The sequence below is a fragment of the Euprymna scolopes genome, chromosome 36 (assembly GCF_053919585.1).
Source record: "Euprymna scolopes isolate OS-2025 chromosome 36, ASM5391958v1, whole genome shotgun sequence".
Classification (NCBI taxonomy): Eukaryota; Metazoa; Mollusca; class Cephalopoda; order Sepiida; family Sepiolidae; genus Euprymna; species Euprymna scolopes.
Genome location: NC_136517.1, coordinates 42,175,331 through 42,194,876, shown reverse-complemented (window position 1 = coordinate 42,194,876; position 19,546 = coordinate 42,175,331). Strand labels below are relative to the sequence as shown.

General features: G+C 32.4%; 1 protein-coding gene across 1 annotated transcript in view; it reads right to left on the bottom strand.

Annotated features, from left to right (window-relative positions):
- Positions 1–2,960: 2,960 nt before the first annotated feature.
- Positions 2,961–19,546, bottom strand: part of LOC145260426 (26S proteasome regulatory subunit 4) — a 40,774-nt gene continuing 24,188 nt past the window's right edge. Inside the window, exons 6-12 of the mRNA XM_080118423.1 lie at positions 16,899–17,027; positions 13,957–14,053; positions 10,025–10,113; positions 8,141–8,241; positions 7,214–7,310; positions 5,184–5,393; positions 2,961–3,174 (exon numbers count right to left, since the gene is read on the bottom strand). Of these exons, the coding sequence (XP_079974549.1) occupies positions 3,040–3,174; positions 5,184–5,393; positions 7,214–7,310; positions 8,141–8,241; positions 10,025–10,113; positions 13,957–14,053; positions 16,899–17,027 (858 nt within the window). The 3' untranslated portion in view covers positions 2,961–3,039. The remainder of the gene's footprint in view (positions 3,175–5,183; positions 5,394–7,213; positions 7,311–8,140; positions 8,242–10,024; positions 10,114–13,956; positions 14,054–16,898; positions 17,028–19,546) is intronic.

Below are 19,546 nucleotides of genomic sequence, written 5' to 3'. Positions count from 1 at the left end.
CCGAACTCTATCCCTATTTTTTTTGTTTTCACTTAAGTCCACTCCACTTAGAGAGTGACTCGCTTGTTTTCAAGTGGACAACACTGGGTACCTAATTTTAATCTGGTCCTTATTTGGTGCTTCTATAGTATTAGTCACAAGTGGAAATTGCATTCCACGTAAAAACACTTTGATGTACTTTCATGCAGAAATAAGTATCCTTGCCAAAAATTAGAAAAAAAAAAAAATGACCGAGTAAAAGATTGCCTTGAAATTTTTATTTAAAATAAACATCGGTCTTATTCATATTTTTTGAATTCATTGAACTAGTTCTCACTTTGAGTCATCTTCACAACGTTTCGGTTGATGTAACCTCTGGCCTTCTTCAGGTGTATCTTGTTGAACTCGGGAATGTGGACAGAATTTTGAGCAGAACCCTTTATTTACTTCATGAGGTTAGCATGCTCTCATTCCATCAGCCATGACTGGATAGAGGTCCTAAGTAATTCACAATTGTACTTTTTTCTATCGCCCATACTGAGAATTGAACCTTCAACTTCCAAGAGTTCAATAGAAACATTCCTAAGTTCGACAAGATACACCAGAAGGTCAGAGATTACATTGAAACGTGTTCTAAACAGAAACATTCATTTCAAACGTACCCCTGTCATGTCAAAGAACCTACTGTTGATTTTATATGCTGCACCTTTCCGTTTGTGCAGTAATTAAATTTCTCAAATGCACTTGTGATGTTAGGCTGAATAAGGCGTTAACTTTAGACAAAATCACCTGTTCCTTCTTACATCGGATTTTTTGGATTTATGATATTTATCGAAGACATTCCGATAAAAAAAACCTATCTAAGAACACTGCCAGACACATAAAGTACATTTGTGTGAAATTTAAAAAAAAAATCCATTCAGGAGTTCATAGGGAACAAATTCACACACACATGCACATAAAATTCCTTTTATATAATAGTGGAGATAGATAACCAATACTATGAACACACACAAACTTTTACCGACTAAGAAGAGAACAAATTTGATCCTAGTCCGAAGGTTAAGTGTGAGTTAACTAGTAGTTGGTATTTAGCTCCCTCTCATCATGGGAATATGTGACACAAGATCAAAACGTATGGATTGAAAAGCAGTACATGCACACTGGCCAATAAAAAATGCCTGAAAAACCCTATCGGAAATTAGCAATAAACTAATATCTTCTCAAAGAGAGAAGGTAAAGCCTGGGAATGTGGATCCCTAGAACAACACAGAACCATACCTCAGCCCGACAAAAACATGCGTCACCAGCCGTTTGTCCAAGTAGGGTCCTAAATACATTTGATGGTAAAGTATCTTTATATGCTTTAGTTGTTTGCTTTCAGCAATGAACAACTTGTAATTTTATTGTCTCCTCATCAAAATTGGAAATATTTTCACATTTTCACCATTACGGATTTCATGCTTTTAAGACTCTTTTTAAGAAGAATCATTTCAGGATTTTGCTTTCATTTATATTATCATAATTACAAAATTGGAAATATCTTCAAATTTTTACCAGCTGTAGGCAAATAGCTCCACTGCCTTGTGCATGGCTTGAGAAAAGAAAAGGCTAAGGGAGTAAACCCTAACAAAAAATCCAGTTTGGAGTCCCGATAGGCGAATAGTGATGAACTGCAACACTTTTTTGGCAACTCTTGCAGTTGCGCTGGCTCCAACCGTATTGGCTTGCCTTTCCATCAGACTTTGTCTGTAATGCTGAGAGGGGGACCCTGGTAACTAGGCAAACCTAGGTCTCCTTATCACCCACCCAGACTTGCATCCAGAGAGCTATTAGGTTGGTTAAAAAATAATGTTGTTTTTGACGTTCGGTTGAACTTCAAAAAAAAATAACATTATTTTTGCACCAACCTAATAATTCCAGCTTTGACTTAATAGCCACATCAGATGGCATTCTGCATCTCGTCTACCAGAGTAGATGCAGAAGACCATTGTCTTATTAGACAGAAGGTTGTCATAAATATCTCCTTTAGTCTTCTGTGTTGACTCAAGTAAATAATCTGTCAAGCCTGAGCACGGTATGTATGCAGGACTCTTTTTAACCTGTTCTTCAAACAGCTTGCTTTTATGCAGCTAAGGATGATTTAATTTGTATACGAACGGCCAGAATCTATGTTACTTTCATGTGACTGTTGAGCATAAAATCAGCTGCACATTGCCATTTTGGTTTTTATATTAAGTCACTGAACTTTACAAAATGTGCACACACACGGGCATTTATGAGGTAAGTTATTTTCGCAATCACTACAATTTTCCCTCCACATAATTTGTAATAATAATCCCTTTTCAACTGGACAGTACTAAATGTGTGACCATTTGGGACTTCCAGGTGCTGTATGTGCTCCCCGCTTATCTTGGCATTGTTTCTAGTCGTCCTGGACTTTTCCTTGTCACTGGACTCAAACAGTGATGATTCAGGAGAGGTGTGGTTGGAGATTGTGCAACCCTCGACTCACAATTACACAAGGGGTATTCTTTGTCTTTCGAAACTGAACGAAGGCATCGAATCCCTTTTCTCAACCTAAGGTGTGGTGCTTATCACTTGTCTTATAGTATTAAGTGGAAGAGATGGACTAAGTCACCCCTGTAACAGGACACCAGTCTGACATTGGTTATATTTTCTAACAAGGCAAGCTCCCATTCATACACCTTGGCAGTGTGTTTGCTTACTACTGAACCTGGTATGCATCTGAAAAATCGATATTTGATTTTGACTAGTCATTTCTTCCTTTTTAATTTGGTAGCATGTTACCGTTTTAGTTTTTTTATAGTTAAGTAACTAGACTTGGAAAACGCACAGATACGTGGGCATTTCTGAGGCAAATCGTTCTCGTAGCTTTATGCCTTACTGAAGGTGAACCAATATTTACAAAGGTAAGTAATTTGTTTATGAAACAGTGAAATAAAGAGAAAAGAAAACAGTTAAGATGATGAAGGAATAGAGAAGTGATTTATTACTTAAAAAAAAAAAGAATACAATGGACAAAGGGGGTGAAACTCCTTAAAGGTAAAGGCCTTCTGGAGTTCCTTCATTCTTCCTATAAAGAACATTTTCCTTGGCTTTCTTAAAGTCTTCATTGGTTACCTTCATCCGCCTTTCTCGCAGTGCCAGCAAACCTGCTTCTGTGCAAATAGCCTGAGGAGAAAAAGATTAGAAATATGAAAATAGTGAGACAAAAACCTGACAAACAATACTCACTTGCTTTTCTCCTAAAATTGAATAACATTATTTTTTTTACATGGGGCTCAAAAAGTGGTGTTAAGCAATTAGAGATGAGAGTATTTTGAAGTGATGGAATAATGCCAATATTCCCCTCCTTCACTGATTCTGTTCTAAATTCTAAATTTTGAGTCTTTTTTAATTTCTAAATATAGAGTTTTTTGAGGGGAGGGGGACAGGGAAACTGACTACTGCAAAAACCCATGTAATATGTACATATATTTTCACAAATGTAAAAACACACTTGTTGAGGTCATTTATAAATTTTCGTTTTACTGAGCTATTTAATGTTTGTAGATATGTTATCTTTCAATTCCGTTTTTAAAAGATGAGATCGTCCAATTAACAAACATGGTGATTAATCTGATGTCACTAAGGTAAACAACTCCGACTTTACCAGTTTTACAATTGTTTCAAAATCAAATTGTCCCCCTGTCAACAAAACAGTATTATTTTAAATAAATACATTTCAATAAATGACATTTTTTTTATTGATTTGAAGAATATTTAGTTGACAATCAGCAGAAAAATCAGAGAATATTTGTGTTAAAAACAATAGCTACAATTTTTAATAAATAAAAAAGAAACATTTATTTAAAAATGCTTAACTGACAATACCCATTATTTGTAGGAAAGAATGAAGACCAGGCAATGAAAAAGTCATCCAAAAATAGTGATTTCTCAAAGTCAAGATTAACCACCAGGACAACACAAATTTTATTATAACTGTGTTACTGATAAAATGTTGCTCTGCATCTCATATTTTTGAAGTTTAGACATCATTGATCCATCTCTAATTCTAAATATATGATTTTAGAAAAAGTTTTGTAGTCTACCTTTTAGGCCTATGTTGTGTATGTCCTTCATTATTCCATGTTTCTTAGGACTTCACAAGATCAAAGAAGGCTACAATAACATGGCATCTCTGTACAAAGTCATCTCTGATAAATGTTTCCAGTCGATGGTACTTTGGTTTTGTCCGTAAGCATTACAAGTTAATTTTTTTCTTTTTAGCAAATTATTGTGCGAAAAAAGCTGTGTAAAAACAAGCTCAAAGTCATTTGAATCATGCAAATATGTTCAGTGGTTCAATTGTAATAGAAATTTGAAATGCCGAAATTTGTGTTTTTCTTTAATAATCTTTTCATTATTTAAAAAACAAAAAAAAAACAAAAAAAATCAAGAATTCTTACACTATTTATTTTTTAAACTATTTTTATGAAATTTGGTACTCTCATATAAAATTAAGAGCGTTTTCTGATCATGCAGACAGATTTAATGTATCTCTTTACCGTAAGCCATAAATTATAAATTAAGATGTGTAGATTTCAAAGTTTTTAAAATTGGCATATTCTATCACACAGATTATAATCTATTCATGATCGTATTAATCATTCACTTGTTTGAAGACATTGGGAAGATCTTTTATGTCATCATAAGAGATGAGATTATTCATTAAAATAGATCATAACCTGAGGGTTGCTATTCCAATATTCAACGATTTATGATCCTTCAGGTCACAAGTCCTCGAATATGTATTTTTAGTATCGCCTCTACCGAGGATTGAACCATCAATCTCCAAAAGACTGTCTTTGCAGACTTGTGATGCAACAGCTAAAACTGCTAAATAATAATCAATTCTAATGGCAGTTTTATGAACCTCATTACGAGTGATACCAAGAATACAATTACAACTTAAAAATCAGACTTCTACCTGGTCATGACTGACAAAATAAAAGTAAGCTACCACCATGAATTTGATAAAAGGTTTTGTTCGAAATTCCATACAAATTTCAAAGTTTAACAAAATATATCTGAAGAATATTGGAGGTTATATTGATGAAAACATTGTGAGAATAACATCCAAGATGAGAACAGTAGTTCAAGAGTTTAGTTCTATAAATTATCATTGAAGAATGACCTACCTTAATATCAGCTCCAGACAAATCATCTTTGGCCATTACATAGTCATCAATGTTAACATCTGGAGCCAACGTCATGCGGCTGGTGTGAATGGTGAAAATACGACGTTTGGTTTTCTCATCGGGAAGTGGGAATTCAATTTTCCTATCAATACGGCCAGGACGAATAAGAGCAGGATCTAATGTCTCAATACGATTGGTAGCCATAATAACCTGAAACACAAAGTACAGACGTTGTAATTGCAATGTGACAATATTGTTGGATCAAAAAGAGGTTGATGTGAAACTTACAATTTAATTAGAGAAAAGTGAACTTAAGTGGGAGCAAAAAAATGTTTTTTCTCATCTTGTGAATAGTAAATTTGCTTGACAAGTGAGCTGGCTTTGTAACTGACATGATATCACATTTTATGATCACAAGGAGGATTAAGTGTTGAGTAATATAAATAATGAATAACATTCACTGATATACTTTTATTGTAATTTTTAACATTAATTTATTCTACGAGAGGAGAAGGGGATAAGTAAAAACAAACTTCGTAATATTTTGATAGCCTATTTTTGCCAAAATCATGATGGTAATGAACGGCACTGGACTATGAGATGCCAAGCTCAACTAATACTCTCTAAATTGTACACGCCAGATTTATCCTTGTAGCTTGGAGAATTGTCTTGGGATCCATGGTTAAAGCATACTTGACTTTAACTTATAAATGTTCATGAAATCTGAAAAGAAAATTTCTGGAACTATATGGTTATCTGGGCTTCAGAATCAGTCTTGTAGTTGGAAGCAATTAAAGGGTCACTGAAATCCGAGTTGGTAAATTTACATTATATATGGTTCTAATTTATTTATTCTTTGATAGAAATCAGTTCTGATGATATAGGCTTACTCAAGTTAGGAGCACATGTGCCCATGTAGAGATGACATCTGTAAAAGGGAGAGGGGAAGTAAGTGACCTCTAACCTTAAGCCATGGAAAATATTAAAAAGTTGGGTGCTAGTGCAGAGAGTGATCCGCGCTATTTTTTAAATCGTATTTCCAAGTTTGATGTCAGGACTAATTGACTGTTAAGTAACAGTTCAGTTATTTTCAGCCTGTTCCATAAACTACAATCAGAACCAACCAGGCAAACGTGAATCCTCAGCTATAGAAATGCTAAAAATATATTACTACACTAAAATCTGTACGGAAATAGAGATCACAATACTGAAGGTATGGTGTCAAGAAAAATGTTAATTTTGTCAAGTTAAATTCCCATTAGAAGGTCTTCGAAGAAATTTCAAGCTGGTGATGAAATTCACCCTGGGTCGGTTGAACTGGCCCCTTTTAATGAATTCACTGTGTCCCAAATAAAGAATAAAGGCCGACCAAGTTCAGCTATCAATTGCCAACTGTTATGTTGTTAGAAATGTATAATAGAACCAGAACTACAGGGAGAAATTTTCAATGTAACATTTACTTTATAACACAAAAACACAAACAAAAAAATAAATAATTTTCATACTTGGACCAACGGCTAATTCAGTAATTGTTATGAGGGTAGAAGAGAAGTAGGTCACAGTTTGATGAGGAGAAACGAACGTTCCTAGATGTTAATTTAATTACTCACAAAATGAAATCTCAAATATTTAATTTAAAATAGTTTTATGCAGAGAAAAATTTCAAAAGTAATTACTCATTTTTACCAGGAGATTCTTCCATAAATTCTTTCGGCTAGATTAACAAGAGTTGAAATTAAACTGTTCACATTCACATAAAAACTGCCGGATTGTCGCTTTTTATAGCAAACACAACTAATAATAGAACATTCCAGAAGCTTTTTGATCTTTCTCAAAAGTTTCAGAAACATTCTATTTCTCTTTCCCCAGTTATTTGAAACTTTTGTGAAAAAAAAATGTTTTTCTGAAATTGATAAGAAGTAAAAGGAGATAAATTCCTCATAACACCAACATTGAGATGGATGACAAAAACCATGTAAGAATCTAAAACAGTTATGACAAAAACAGTTGGACTAAAGAAAACAACTCACTTTAACATCTCCTCTGGCATCGAATCCATCCAACTGGTTGAGCAGTTCCAGCATAGTTCTCTGGATCTCTCTCTCACCACCAGAATTTGATTCATATCTAGAAAAGAAGAAAACAAAAAAAGAAATTCAAAACTAAAATAAACCAAAGAACTAACACCTTGCAATGACCTATTCTAACGTGCGACTAACATATTCGTTGTCATTGCGTTAATTGATTTTAAATGTAAAACTTTTACCTTAGGATCAATCACGAATAAAGGAGATGATTTTCTCTTAAACGTTAGGTGCTTGTATAGAACAGCGATGTTTTAAACCAACGCATTTCAGGTAAAAATATTATTATGTACTTACGTGGCATGTCGAAATAGGTATAAATTCCAAAAATTACGAAAAATGATCCAGTAGAAAAAAAATTACAAGTAAAAATCGATTTATAGAGTTTTATCGTATATTTTAATGTGGGACTTTCAAGATTCATGGGAGTCAAAAGAGACTCCCCCACTCCTTCATGTTAAAATAGAAGTTGCTTTATCATAGATTCACTTCTAGCCAATTTAACATGTTAAAAAAACGTTTTTCATTTCTGATCAAATTCATTATAGCTCGAATAGAAAACAAAATTCCTTTTATTTCTTAGCATAAAAACTAGCAGACATGTAACATAAGACAAATGTTCAAAACATTGCATGCCATATACCTGGCTCAAATAGAACATTAGTCCATCTTGTCTTGTTACTATTATCATTACGGTGTCAGTATGTCATGCCCTTTTTTGATATTGAATAGTTGGATTGTACATGAAATTTTACCTGGGGAATGTTGTTATTGATGTTGATACATGACTAGGTTTTCATTTGCATTGTTGGACAGACAGATGAAGACACCATATCCATACTAAAGAGTACAAAAAAATAGAATAAAACTTACCTTTTTGTTCCTACAGCATCGATTTCATCAATAAAGACAATTGACGGAGCATGTTCTTCAGCTACTCTAAATAATTCCCGTACAAGTTTCGGACCATCACCCTGGAAAGAAAAGACAAAACAAAAAAACTCTTTGTTATATATACAATGCAAGCAGTTAATATATATTATACAGATTAAACCAAATCAAAAATTTGTATAGACAATGTTGAGAATAATCTGAACAAATTCAGAAACAATGTTAAAAGAATGGCATAAAGACATTTTAAGTCCGTATATATCTATCATCATACAAAATATATGCTAAAATATTCCTTAATTTTGAGGATATTCACTAATATGTGTAAAAATTTTTTTTATAATTATATTTTAATTTGTACTAATTATCCATATTTTGTAATTAACTGAATAAGTCACTCATCTCTAATTATATATATATATATATATATACACGCACACACACTAGCTACCCCGATTGTTGCTCAGGGTTTAATTTTTTGTTCATCTATTAAAATAAAAGGTAATAGCGCATAAAGCAGGACCCTAACTTCCAAACACGCCAGCATGTGGTGCCTGCATCTGTCAATTATGGAAGCACAAAATGGATACAATTTTCAAATATATTTTATGTTTATTCGTTTTTTTCACCCTCTTATAATAAAAATATAAGATACATAAACTTTTTTTATCAATTAATTTTTTAATTGCATACCTTTTCAAATAACTATGTTTATTTAAATTAATGTTATATATTTTGTCAAACTATTCAGATATTTTTAAAATATATTTATTTACAGAAAGACGAAAAAAAAAAAAGACAATGAATGTGTCACATTTTTTACAGTTATAGCAGTTTAAAAAAGATGAATGTACAACAAAAAATAATTAATAGTTTTAAAATGTGAATATTTCACATGTTAAAAAAACATTAAATTCAAACAACATAATAAGTATGAATCCAGTAGATACTATTGCCAAAACATTTTTTTTAAATCGGCAACGTCACATAAATTCCTGTAGGTGACTGTAGAAATTTTCTGAGCTAGTGCCTCTCATGGCTCTTACATAGACTCCAAGATTCTTCAACTGTGTTTGTGTGTACTGCCAGATCATCCAGATCCACAAAATTGTACTTGTGATCGATCACAAAGTGATTAGGATTATTACAAATGATGGTATTTGCAGTTAAGTCATGTCTAGTGAGCCACTCCAACGTTTTTGTTTCTAATACAAGATGCTTTAAAGAATAATCCAGAGAACACATGTCACTTATGGGTAAAAATTACCTCAACAATTTCATCCATTATGTGTTTTGGCAAGGGTTTCAGATGGAACGTACTTGGCGGCAAAGACCGTAATAGATTGCACAGGTTTGCAAATTAAAGTATATTTAAAAAAAAAAACGTAACTATATTTGAAAAGACAAAAAACAAAATGTGAATATGTTTGAAAAAATATATTAACAAAAAATATGTAAATATTTTGCCCAAATATAAAAGTAAGCAATTTTAGAGAATGGCGGAAGTACTGTATCCATATCTTAATGGACAGACGCGGGTGCCACCTGCTGGCGTGTTTGAAAGTTAGGGTCTTGCTTCATGCGCAATTACCAAATAAAACTTCCGATTAATGAAACAGATTTATTAAATAATATAATAAAGCTATTAATAACAAATGGGGGGCATTTATCTTTACTTACTAGTATATATATATGAGATTATAAAAATGAATTAAAATTATCTGCTTTTTCTTCTTAATAAATTCATAAACAATTGGATTTTTAATCCAATCTTATTTTCAAATTATGTTATAAAAAATACAAGATAATCTTCATAAAAATTGAAAAAAAAAAAAGAAACTTCACATTGAATTCAATATTACTTACCAAATACTTTTGAATTAGTTCTGAGCCTACCACCCGGAGAAACGTAGCTGATGTTTGATTGGCTACTGCTTTGGCTAACAAAGTTTTTCCTGAAATTAGATTCAAATGTCTCAATAAAGATATACAAACGTAAACCAAAGAAAAAATACTGTCCTCATCTATTATATAAAAGCAAAAATGTGTGTGTGTTTGTGTGTGCATTTTTTCTGTACGTCCACCAAAGGCTTTTTGAGGGGGCGGTCACTGTTTCTTAGAACTTTTTATATACTCGCTAGATTAAATCTCTGATTTACGAAATGAGGTCATCTATCTTTTATTTCAGCGATGTTCCAAAATACAAAATTTGCGCTATGATTTCATTTCTCTATGGTGTGATGTTTGACCTAGAAAAGCACACGCTGACGTTCGTTTAACCACCTGCTTTTTTAAACATTTAATTTCAACCATTTTCACTTCTCTTCCCTTGTGGCGTCTACTTGGTTGACAATCAAATCTGCAACTGCAATCTTTTTCCTTCTGTGAATTTTTCCTGTCAATCTTTTCAAAACATCCACGTAACCAGATTCCTTTCTGTTACATTTTTCATAACAATAACAAGGTTTGTTTATATTTGTGAGAAATATTGAAACAATTCCCGTTTAGCTTGTAAATTTCTGACATTTCATCCGCAGACACGTGCCACATTTTAATTCGTGAACATAAATATATGTATATACACCTATACACACACATATATATATATACTAGCATGTCAACCTGGCTTAGACCGGGGTCATTCGTGTAACAGTATTATATAATAGATGCTAATTAAGGATCCAAGGTAGATCTACATAAATTTTGGTTATTGCCCAGAATTTCTCCTATATTAAAACATAAAAATCAAAATCTGTATTATGTATGAACCTGTGATAATACAAAAAGTTTTTGTAATTTTCCTCTGTTTTTTAGTTGTCTTTCTTTATTCAAAACCTATTTGAAGGTTTTGGAAATTTTCATAAGTTTCTAGTTGCTTTTCTTTTTTTCTTTGTTGCAAATCTATTTAGTATTTCACCAATTCGAGCATACCATACTAGACTTGAAGTCTTCCATGTTTTAATAGTATCTTTAAAAGGTACGACTTTATGCATTTCAATCTTACATTGTTAACGTAAAACAAACAAGCAAAGTATAAAACCTCTTCTACTTATTTTATTTGCAAAAAAAAAAAAATAAATAAATAAATAAAAATCATTTTTCAGTTCATATTTTGCGAAAAAAGTTTTATGGTTACACTTCTAAAGGTTTATAATTTCAATAGTGATACTTTTTTTCCAAGAGGGAAAAAATAATATTCTTTTCTTGTTAAAAGTTAATAGTGCTGGAATAAAATGAAATCACTGACTTCTTTTTTTACATGATAAGGGCTGTCCCCTTTTCATGTAAGTATAAAAATAGAGAGATCAGTTAAAATGAAAATAAAATGAGAGAAAGCAGAAATCGAACCCTGGACATAAGTTTTAAAGAACAATAGGTTTAAATGGAATGTCCAGTAAATTGTTAATTCGGATGAAATAAATAATAAATAAACTATTCAATTGTTAAAAGAATGTGGATAATAAAATATGGGTTAAATAAATTAGATATGTAGGTTGAATTCCTTTGTAAAAACATCAAAGAAAAAATAGGTTATTGGGAAATCATAATGTCGGAAAAACGTGCAAAGTCGCGCATGTTGAAACACGTGAATTTTGCTCACGAGGCCGGGATGCATGGATTTCTCAATATAGGAAGTGAGAGTTAGTTAGTTAGAGAGACAGTCAGTGAGAAACTCAGAGAGGGTCTGGGAATTCGAACGTCTAGGAAGCGAGACGATCACTTTGAAACTAAAATGTGAAGCTTTGAATTCTTGGTGAGAAAACCACGGCCGGACGTGAAGAAATAAATTCATCATGTGTTTTGTGATAAAGCTCATCTTTGTGTTTGTGATTCTTACAAAAAGGTAAAGTGAAAATTGTATTATATATCTGTGTTATAAAATGTCTTTACATACACGTCTCGATATCTCATGTCTACACAATGTCTGAACAGTGAACACTATCTCATCATTCTAAGAGCTTTCTTCTTCTACACGTCTAAGGAATGAACATTTAAAATATAGGAATCGTAATAACATGAACAATCTCTCATAACACGAACAATCTCTCTAAGTCTCTTACAACAACATCTCTTTATCTCTAAGACTCTCTTTTAATGAAACCCCTATATGTAACACTTTAAGAAAAAAGAAAGGAATTCACCTTAGCTGAGGGGGGGGGGGGATCAAACTTCTTTCTTTTTTCTTCTTTTTTACAAGTCTGTTGATAAAGCCTGTTTTTTGTTTCGTTTTTAGTCATTGAGGTCACTGAGAAATTTTGCTGTTGTTTCTTTATGTAGGTTCTTTTTAATTCTCAAATAACTAGTTTTAAATTGTTATCACCAGTGTTGTAGCGTCTTTTTTCAGGTTCCTTAATAGCCCCTCATTACCAGTGTTGTGGGTGACAGTTTTTAAGAAAGAACTCAGTAATAATTGGAAACAAAATATATTTTAAAGAATAGCAAATACAACAGATAAAGAATATGAGTATGCAACAGTCCGACTGCCACGAGTGGAAGACTCGAACATAATCAGTGCTAATGCTGAGACATATTCACCTGGTCTTTATAATAAAGCAAAGAGTTCATTATTATCCATAGGGTGGACACACCACAACATAAAACTAATCTTTTTCTCACATTTTTATTATCAGTAGATGTATTAGATAGATTTTAACGTATAATTAAATTCATTTTGATATGAAGGTTCTAGTCATTTTTAGAACCGGTCTAAAAAATAAAAAAATAAAAACTAATTCTAATCGATTTTATCAATTTCAAATTTGAATCTGATGAATATTTTATTTTAAAAGAAAATGATTGGTTTTGTATGTGACAATGTCAGGATGCAGAAAATGGAATTGGCTTCAAAACCATCATCATCAACTTTGGTTTAACGTCTGTTCTACATGCTGACATGTGTTGGACTGCTTTTAGAAATTGACTTCCAGATGGACCTATCTCTGGCCAGGTCTTTATCATTTTCTCTCAAATTCATTTTAATCACCTTTTCCCATGTTTCCCTTTGCTTTTCCCTTGATCTCCTGTGATCTAAATCTGCTACCTCTACTTTTCTACATCTACTAATCCAACAACTCTCATCGATTTTTCGGTGTGACCATACTATCAAAGTCTACTCTTTTGGACACATCTCCCTATATGGTTAAGATTTATAGATGTCCTTTGGAAGTCACTTCCTTAGTTGAATCAGGATGTTTGTGGGTTAGATTCTAGTGCTTTTATCGAGATATCATCTGATGGTGATTGTACACAAGGCTAAAAAGGGTTTCATCTGCCTATACAACGGTTAATAAAAAAAGAAATCTATGAATGTTTTTAAACATTTAATTTTTTTTAAAATATAATAATCTTATTAATATATATATCACAATATAGATGTTAAAAAAAAAAAAAATCATTACTTTTTTTTACTGCGAGGCTGCTTTTCAAGAAGTTGTGGGTGATGCTAATAGCAATGAACCACTTTAAACAGATTTAGAATTTTTAGGTAGGTATACCCCAGTGAAGAAATTTAGATTGAAGATCTAAAAAGTTCTGTTTTCAATTATAGCTGTTGATGTTTATATTTTTGGAAGTGGTGGTGGATTGGATGATGATAACGACATAATAACACTTTTCTAACAATTTAGTTCAATTAATAATTTAATAACTAAAAACAATACTGTACTAATTAAATTTAAAATCAAAATCTGGATATTTAAAGGAAATACTTTAAATTAAAAAAAGAATATTACTGAGCAACACCTAGGAATAACCGATAAATATTATTCACATAAAAAAAAAACAAACAATATACTAACCTGTACCAGGTGCCCCATAAAGAATTACTCCTTTGGGAGGTTTGATTCCCATTTCATCATACAACTCAGGACGTGTTAGAGGCAATTCTACACACTCCTACAAATAAAATTGATAAATACACTTTAAACATTACAAACAATAGACAACCATAATACTAGCTGTGTCTCAGTTTGAACATATATTTAGTGGTGTTCATGTTGCTGTATTTCCTGAGAAAATTGAGGAAACCATAAATTGCAACCCCAGAAGTAAATTGTCCGGAAAGACTCCTTACTCCTTTCATCTAAAATGACAAGCCTTTATCAACGATATAAGAATGAGGAGAGTGATACTCATTGACTTGTTTGCTTGTCCTGTGTGTATTATTTTTAAACAAGGGTGATGATTTATAATTTAACAAAACAAAAATTGGCTGATTTGTTTATGAATGAACCAAAATGGCATTATGGTTGTATTTAATTTCATAATGAAATTAGGGAGGTTGGGGGAATACTCACTGATTTGTTTACTTGACCGTGGTGTGGCATGTATGTGCTGGAGAAGGGGGCAGAGCCTTCATTCCTAATTTTCAATGTAGAACCAGATGGCAAACCCCCAAAATTAAATCAACTAGAAAATACTGAAAATACTCTTTTCATCCAAAATGTGATTATTCTCTGGTTTCTTATTCATAATATAAGAAAAAAAAAACCATTATGTGCTCTAATAAAATGCAAACAATTATTGAATTAGAAAAACAATAGGAATGAATAGTGAATTCATGAGATATCCTTTTGCAAAATAATATGCAAATTAGTTAATCTTAGAATATTTGATCGCATACATTCCATCAGTATATTAGAAAGCTATTCTTTTTCTTTGAATGCAAATTTGCCATTTCAATGTAAAACAAAACAAAACAAAAAATATTCTAAGACATCTTTCAAGAAAAAAATGATACACAATTGTAAATCCAAATTAAAAAATTTCAAGATCTTTAGGTGACTTTAATAAGGTTTAGCATTTTGTATAAAAGAAAAGTCTAAAATTTTTTTCATTGGCACATTCATGATGTTTTCTCTTTGTAAAGATGGTCACTGAGTTTCAACTATTGGTATCACAAAAAGATAACTGTAGTATTTGATATGAAAGAGTGGGGTAAAGTAATTTAAGTTATAAGTTATCTAAAAAAAAAAAAAAAATTTTAGTCTCTCAATCTGTTTTCTTTTGTAATAAAATAAATTTTCTTTTGATCAAGATTGGAAAATTTTGTAATTTTTGTTGGATTTAATTTCCAGATAAGGCATTCATTTTTTGTTTCAAAATGGAATTATTTTAACTTTCACTGTCTGTCCAAAATTAAATAGAATTTTACTGTGTAAAATTTACTAGCTGACTATCATCAGGGAGAATGGAATTGGTTAAACCACCACTTATGATGGTATGCATTGGTTGAGCAGGCTACAAATGAGTTGGATGTGTCCTATGTCAAGGCAGTCTATTCACGTCAATCGCTAGCTGAGTCTCTGACATGTTTCATCCATTTCCAGTAATTCAAAATTTTTTTAAAAAGCAACAAATATCTAATAAAATATTTATGAATTTAAAAAAAAAAAATCAGAATTGTATCAGAATCAGAAATTTAGAACAGATTAAAAATTGTATAGGAATTAGGAAATATTTTAGAATCATCCATTACTAATTTCTCTCCAGTTATGGCTTACAGAACAAGAACAGTCTATCTTCATGGATTAAATAAAAAGTTCAGTTTTATAGATTCTGGAGTTTGATTAAAATTCCTAACATTATGTCTCTGAATTTTTGAGATGAGGATTGATTATTCACATTCTTTGAACTACTGTTCTCATCCTGAGTGTTATTTTCACAATGTTTTGGTCAATATATCCGACCATATCTTGTTGAATTTTGGATCTGAACAGAATTTCGAACAGAACCCTTTATTTAATTCATGGTATTATACCCTCGTTCCATCAAGGAATTTGTAATTGTATTTTGAGTGTCACTTGCATTGAGAATTGAACCTTGTAACTTTTACAACTGAATTTTACCAAGTACTTTATCCACTATGCCACAGGTCCTAGTATGAATTTTAGGAGCCTTAAACCTAACTTATTTTCTAATTGTACAATCTTACTACTTATTACTTATCATTACATATCTATATATACTAGTGATGAGACGACTCCAATACAATTACCGATTCCATACTAAATTCCTGATTCTTATTCTTTATAAATCTATTAATATTTATCTATAAAGTTATTATTTTTCCCAGATTATCATAAAAACACGTTAAATGTGCAGATGTTTTTTTTTTCAAATATAGAAACACACTTGTAGGGAAAGAATTTAGTTTTACTGGTGGCTTAAAAATCAATAAATATCATTACAAAAGATTTTGCTTTAAACAAAATCAAATAAAAAAGATAATTAAAAGAATCGTTTTTGGAATCGGAAAATAGGCACCATTTTTTTCTGATCCTGACACCTCCAAAAGTTCCGATTTTTTTTCGATTCCTGATTTCAATCAATTATCTCAACACGAATATATACATATATATTTCTACCCCCTAATTATTACTATATATATTCATATACATATTATCTATTACTTATAATTAATGGTTCCCATATTTGGTTTGATAGAAAGATTCTCTAAGTTCAACAAGATACATCTGAAGAAAAAGGGGGAGGGGATTACATTCACAGAATCGTTGTGAAAATAACAACCAAAATTAGAACAGTAGTTTGAAGAAAGATTCCCACGTTTGGAAAGATTCACCTGAAGATGTTTGGAGGTTACATCAGCTAAAACATTGCAAAAATAATAACCAAGATGAGAATAGTAGTCTGAATAATCCAAATCATCAATCCTTATCTAAAAAATTCTGAAACATACAAAAAGGAGAAAAAAAAAAAAAAAAAAAAAAAAAATACTTACTCTTATTTCTAAAATTTGAGAGTCTAAGCCGCCAATGTCTGCGTAGGTTTCCTGTGGAGCCTTCTCCAACTTCATGACGGTAACCATAGGATCAGTGTCATCAGAAAGGACACCAACCACAGCGTGGACCTGTGTGAAAAAGAGTATTTACATAAATAAGATACACAAGAAAAACAAAAATACTTTGATAAATTATTCTACACTCAAATACGCATATGCTTGTTCATTTTTTAATTTTCATTTGTTTTTGGCTCATACTGATGCTACACATTTTGTGAATGACTTACAAACTTTTATTCCCGTTTCACTCACGTTGCCCACTAGAAGTCATCATCAACTGATCTATTCCATGGCTTCGGTGACAACATCCATGAAAGTGGGCGATGCTGCCATATCAGTTTAGAACCCATTGTATGGTGCAATTTTTTATGGAAGCCATTACAATGCGACGTAATTTTTCTCTATCCAACATCTCACAGACAGACAAAAGTACAGACCAGAGACATGTATTGCATGCTACCTCCCCCACATGGAATTGGATTCCTGTGTTTTGTAAAATTATCGACAGTTGTCTGAAGACTCTCCATATGGCAGACATACATTGTCTTAAAGCTGTGTTAGCTTCACCATTGGATCAAGTGTGTTGCCAAAGTAGGTGAATTCAGTGCTTGTGATAGTCTAACATGGAAGTTATCTTGCCAGATTTGCAATGTCCAATCCAAATAGCTGTCTCTCTTATACATCGATATTTGCTTCAAACTAGCCTATTTTTTTGTTTCTTCCTTCCACTATGTTATTGGCATGAATATATTTTTCTGAAAATACTTATTCTGGAAAAGAAAACTTTTATAGTGGAAATTTTTTTTAATCATCAAATATTATTATGCATTAAAGGAAAGTAATCATCTTATAAATTATTTCCTTTTTTTTTTTCTTTTTTTCTTTTACACAAGGCATTTACCCTAAGCGAGTTGAAACGACTTCTCTTGGAGGAGGAAGTTTCATGGGAATAACAAGTTCAACAGCAGTCCCTAGTCGCATGTATGTCTCGGTTAGGGAAAATAACAATGTTAGTTCTTGCAGAGAGGTGTTAACGTATTCCCAAATGGCTACCCACTAGTACTGACCAGGCTCAATGTTGCTTAACTTCGATGATTTAATGAGAACCGATGTGTCAACGTGATTATGCTGCATATGAAGTTAAGGCTGCAAGACGATTAATTCAAACGTAGCATCCCCCTTTCCCTATGTTAAGAATGGAAAGGGGGTGAGTTCACGTTAACAAAACATGCTGAAAGTCATTTTTTATTTAAAATTTTATTGATTTAATGAACTTTACACATTCATTGAAATTTGTGTTCTGATAGCTGATTGGCTAACGGCTGTTTATGTAACCTGTCAATGCAAAGTTGCTAGAGATTGGGTCGTAAACTGGATAAGTACCATTATTTATTCTTTACTAATAATTCATTAATACCAAGTACTAAAAACATTTTTTTAAAATAATTTTTATTTATCAAAATAATTTGCTTTTAAAATTAAAGTCATCAAAACTACTATTTCTTTGTAAAGCAGTTATACATTTTTTGTTCTTTTATTTTCAGGAACACCGGGTAGGTACAGCTAATAGAAAAAAAAAACACACAAAAAAATCTGCAGCCTTCTCTATAAATCTAACAAGCATAAATGAAGCAGCTCTATCTTTCAATCTCTCTTGCCAACTCAACCCTTTTTTTTATATTTGGATCTCCTTCTCTTTCAATCAGTGCATCTGCTTCTTAACTGGATGTATCCGCTTTTATTTCTGTCTATTTCTCAGAGAGTGATCAGAGAGATTGGAGTCAAAGCTGAGGTAGAGGAAATAAAACTGAGAATAAAACTGCTGGGGACTGTGACCTGACCAGACAATTAACGATGTACGTGTGGGGTTCCTCTTTCTACGCTACTGTATCACACACACGTGACACTATGTTTGACTAGGGTCGTCAAGTGCTGGGGGAGGGGGTAGGAAAAGAATGAAGGATAGATGACAAAAGATAAAGAAGGTTTAGCAATTACCAAAAGTACTTATCAATAGCCAATGGATAAGAATTTGTTTTTAACGCAGACAAAGAGAAATATGGGTAGGGTTTAATTCAAGGTGTGGCAAGTAACTGAAAGGTGGAGAACAATGGGCCAATAGGCATTTTGGGGGTAGGGTTACTGTGAGTCTTAGGAACAATAGAAATAACACTTGACAGTGAGAGGGAGGGTCAATTGGATGCTTAGTTAGTTGAGGCCTGAACTCTGAGGTTGACAGTTGGATTTTGGATACGACTGAGGGCAGTTGGTCGCTTGAAAGTTCCCGAGGAAGATAGGGAGATGAACTAATGGCAATAGATGCACCCAGCCTCGACAGGATGTAGATGTTGGCCTTAGCACGTAGAGAGTTGATGAGGGCACACACACACACCCATAGTCCAACCGACATGTGAAGCATCGGTATCTGTGTTTTTCTGGTGTTTGTTTTATTTTATTTATACTTGTGGACCAGTGTGCTCCCCACCATCAGTTACCACTGTGAACAAAACGATGACGACACAGCCAGAAATAAAAGATGAAGATGGTGAAAACCACAGTACACAACATATAGGGGTCGGCGACTTGTT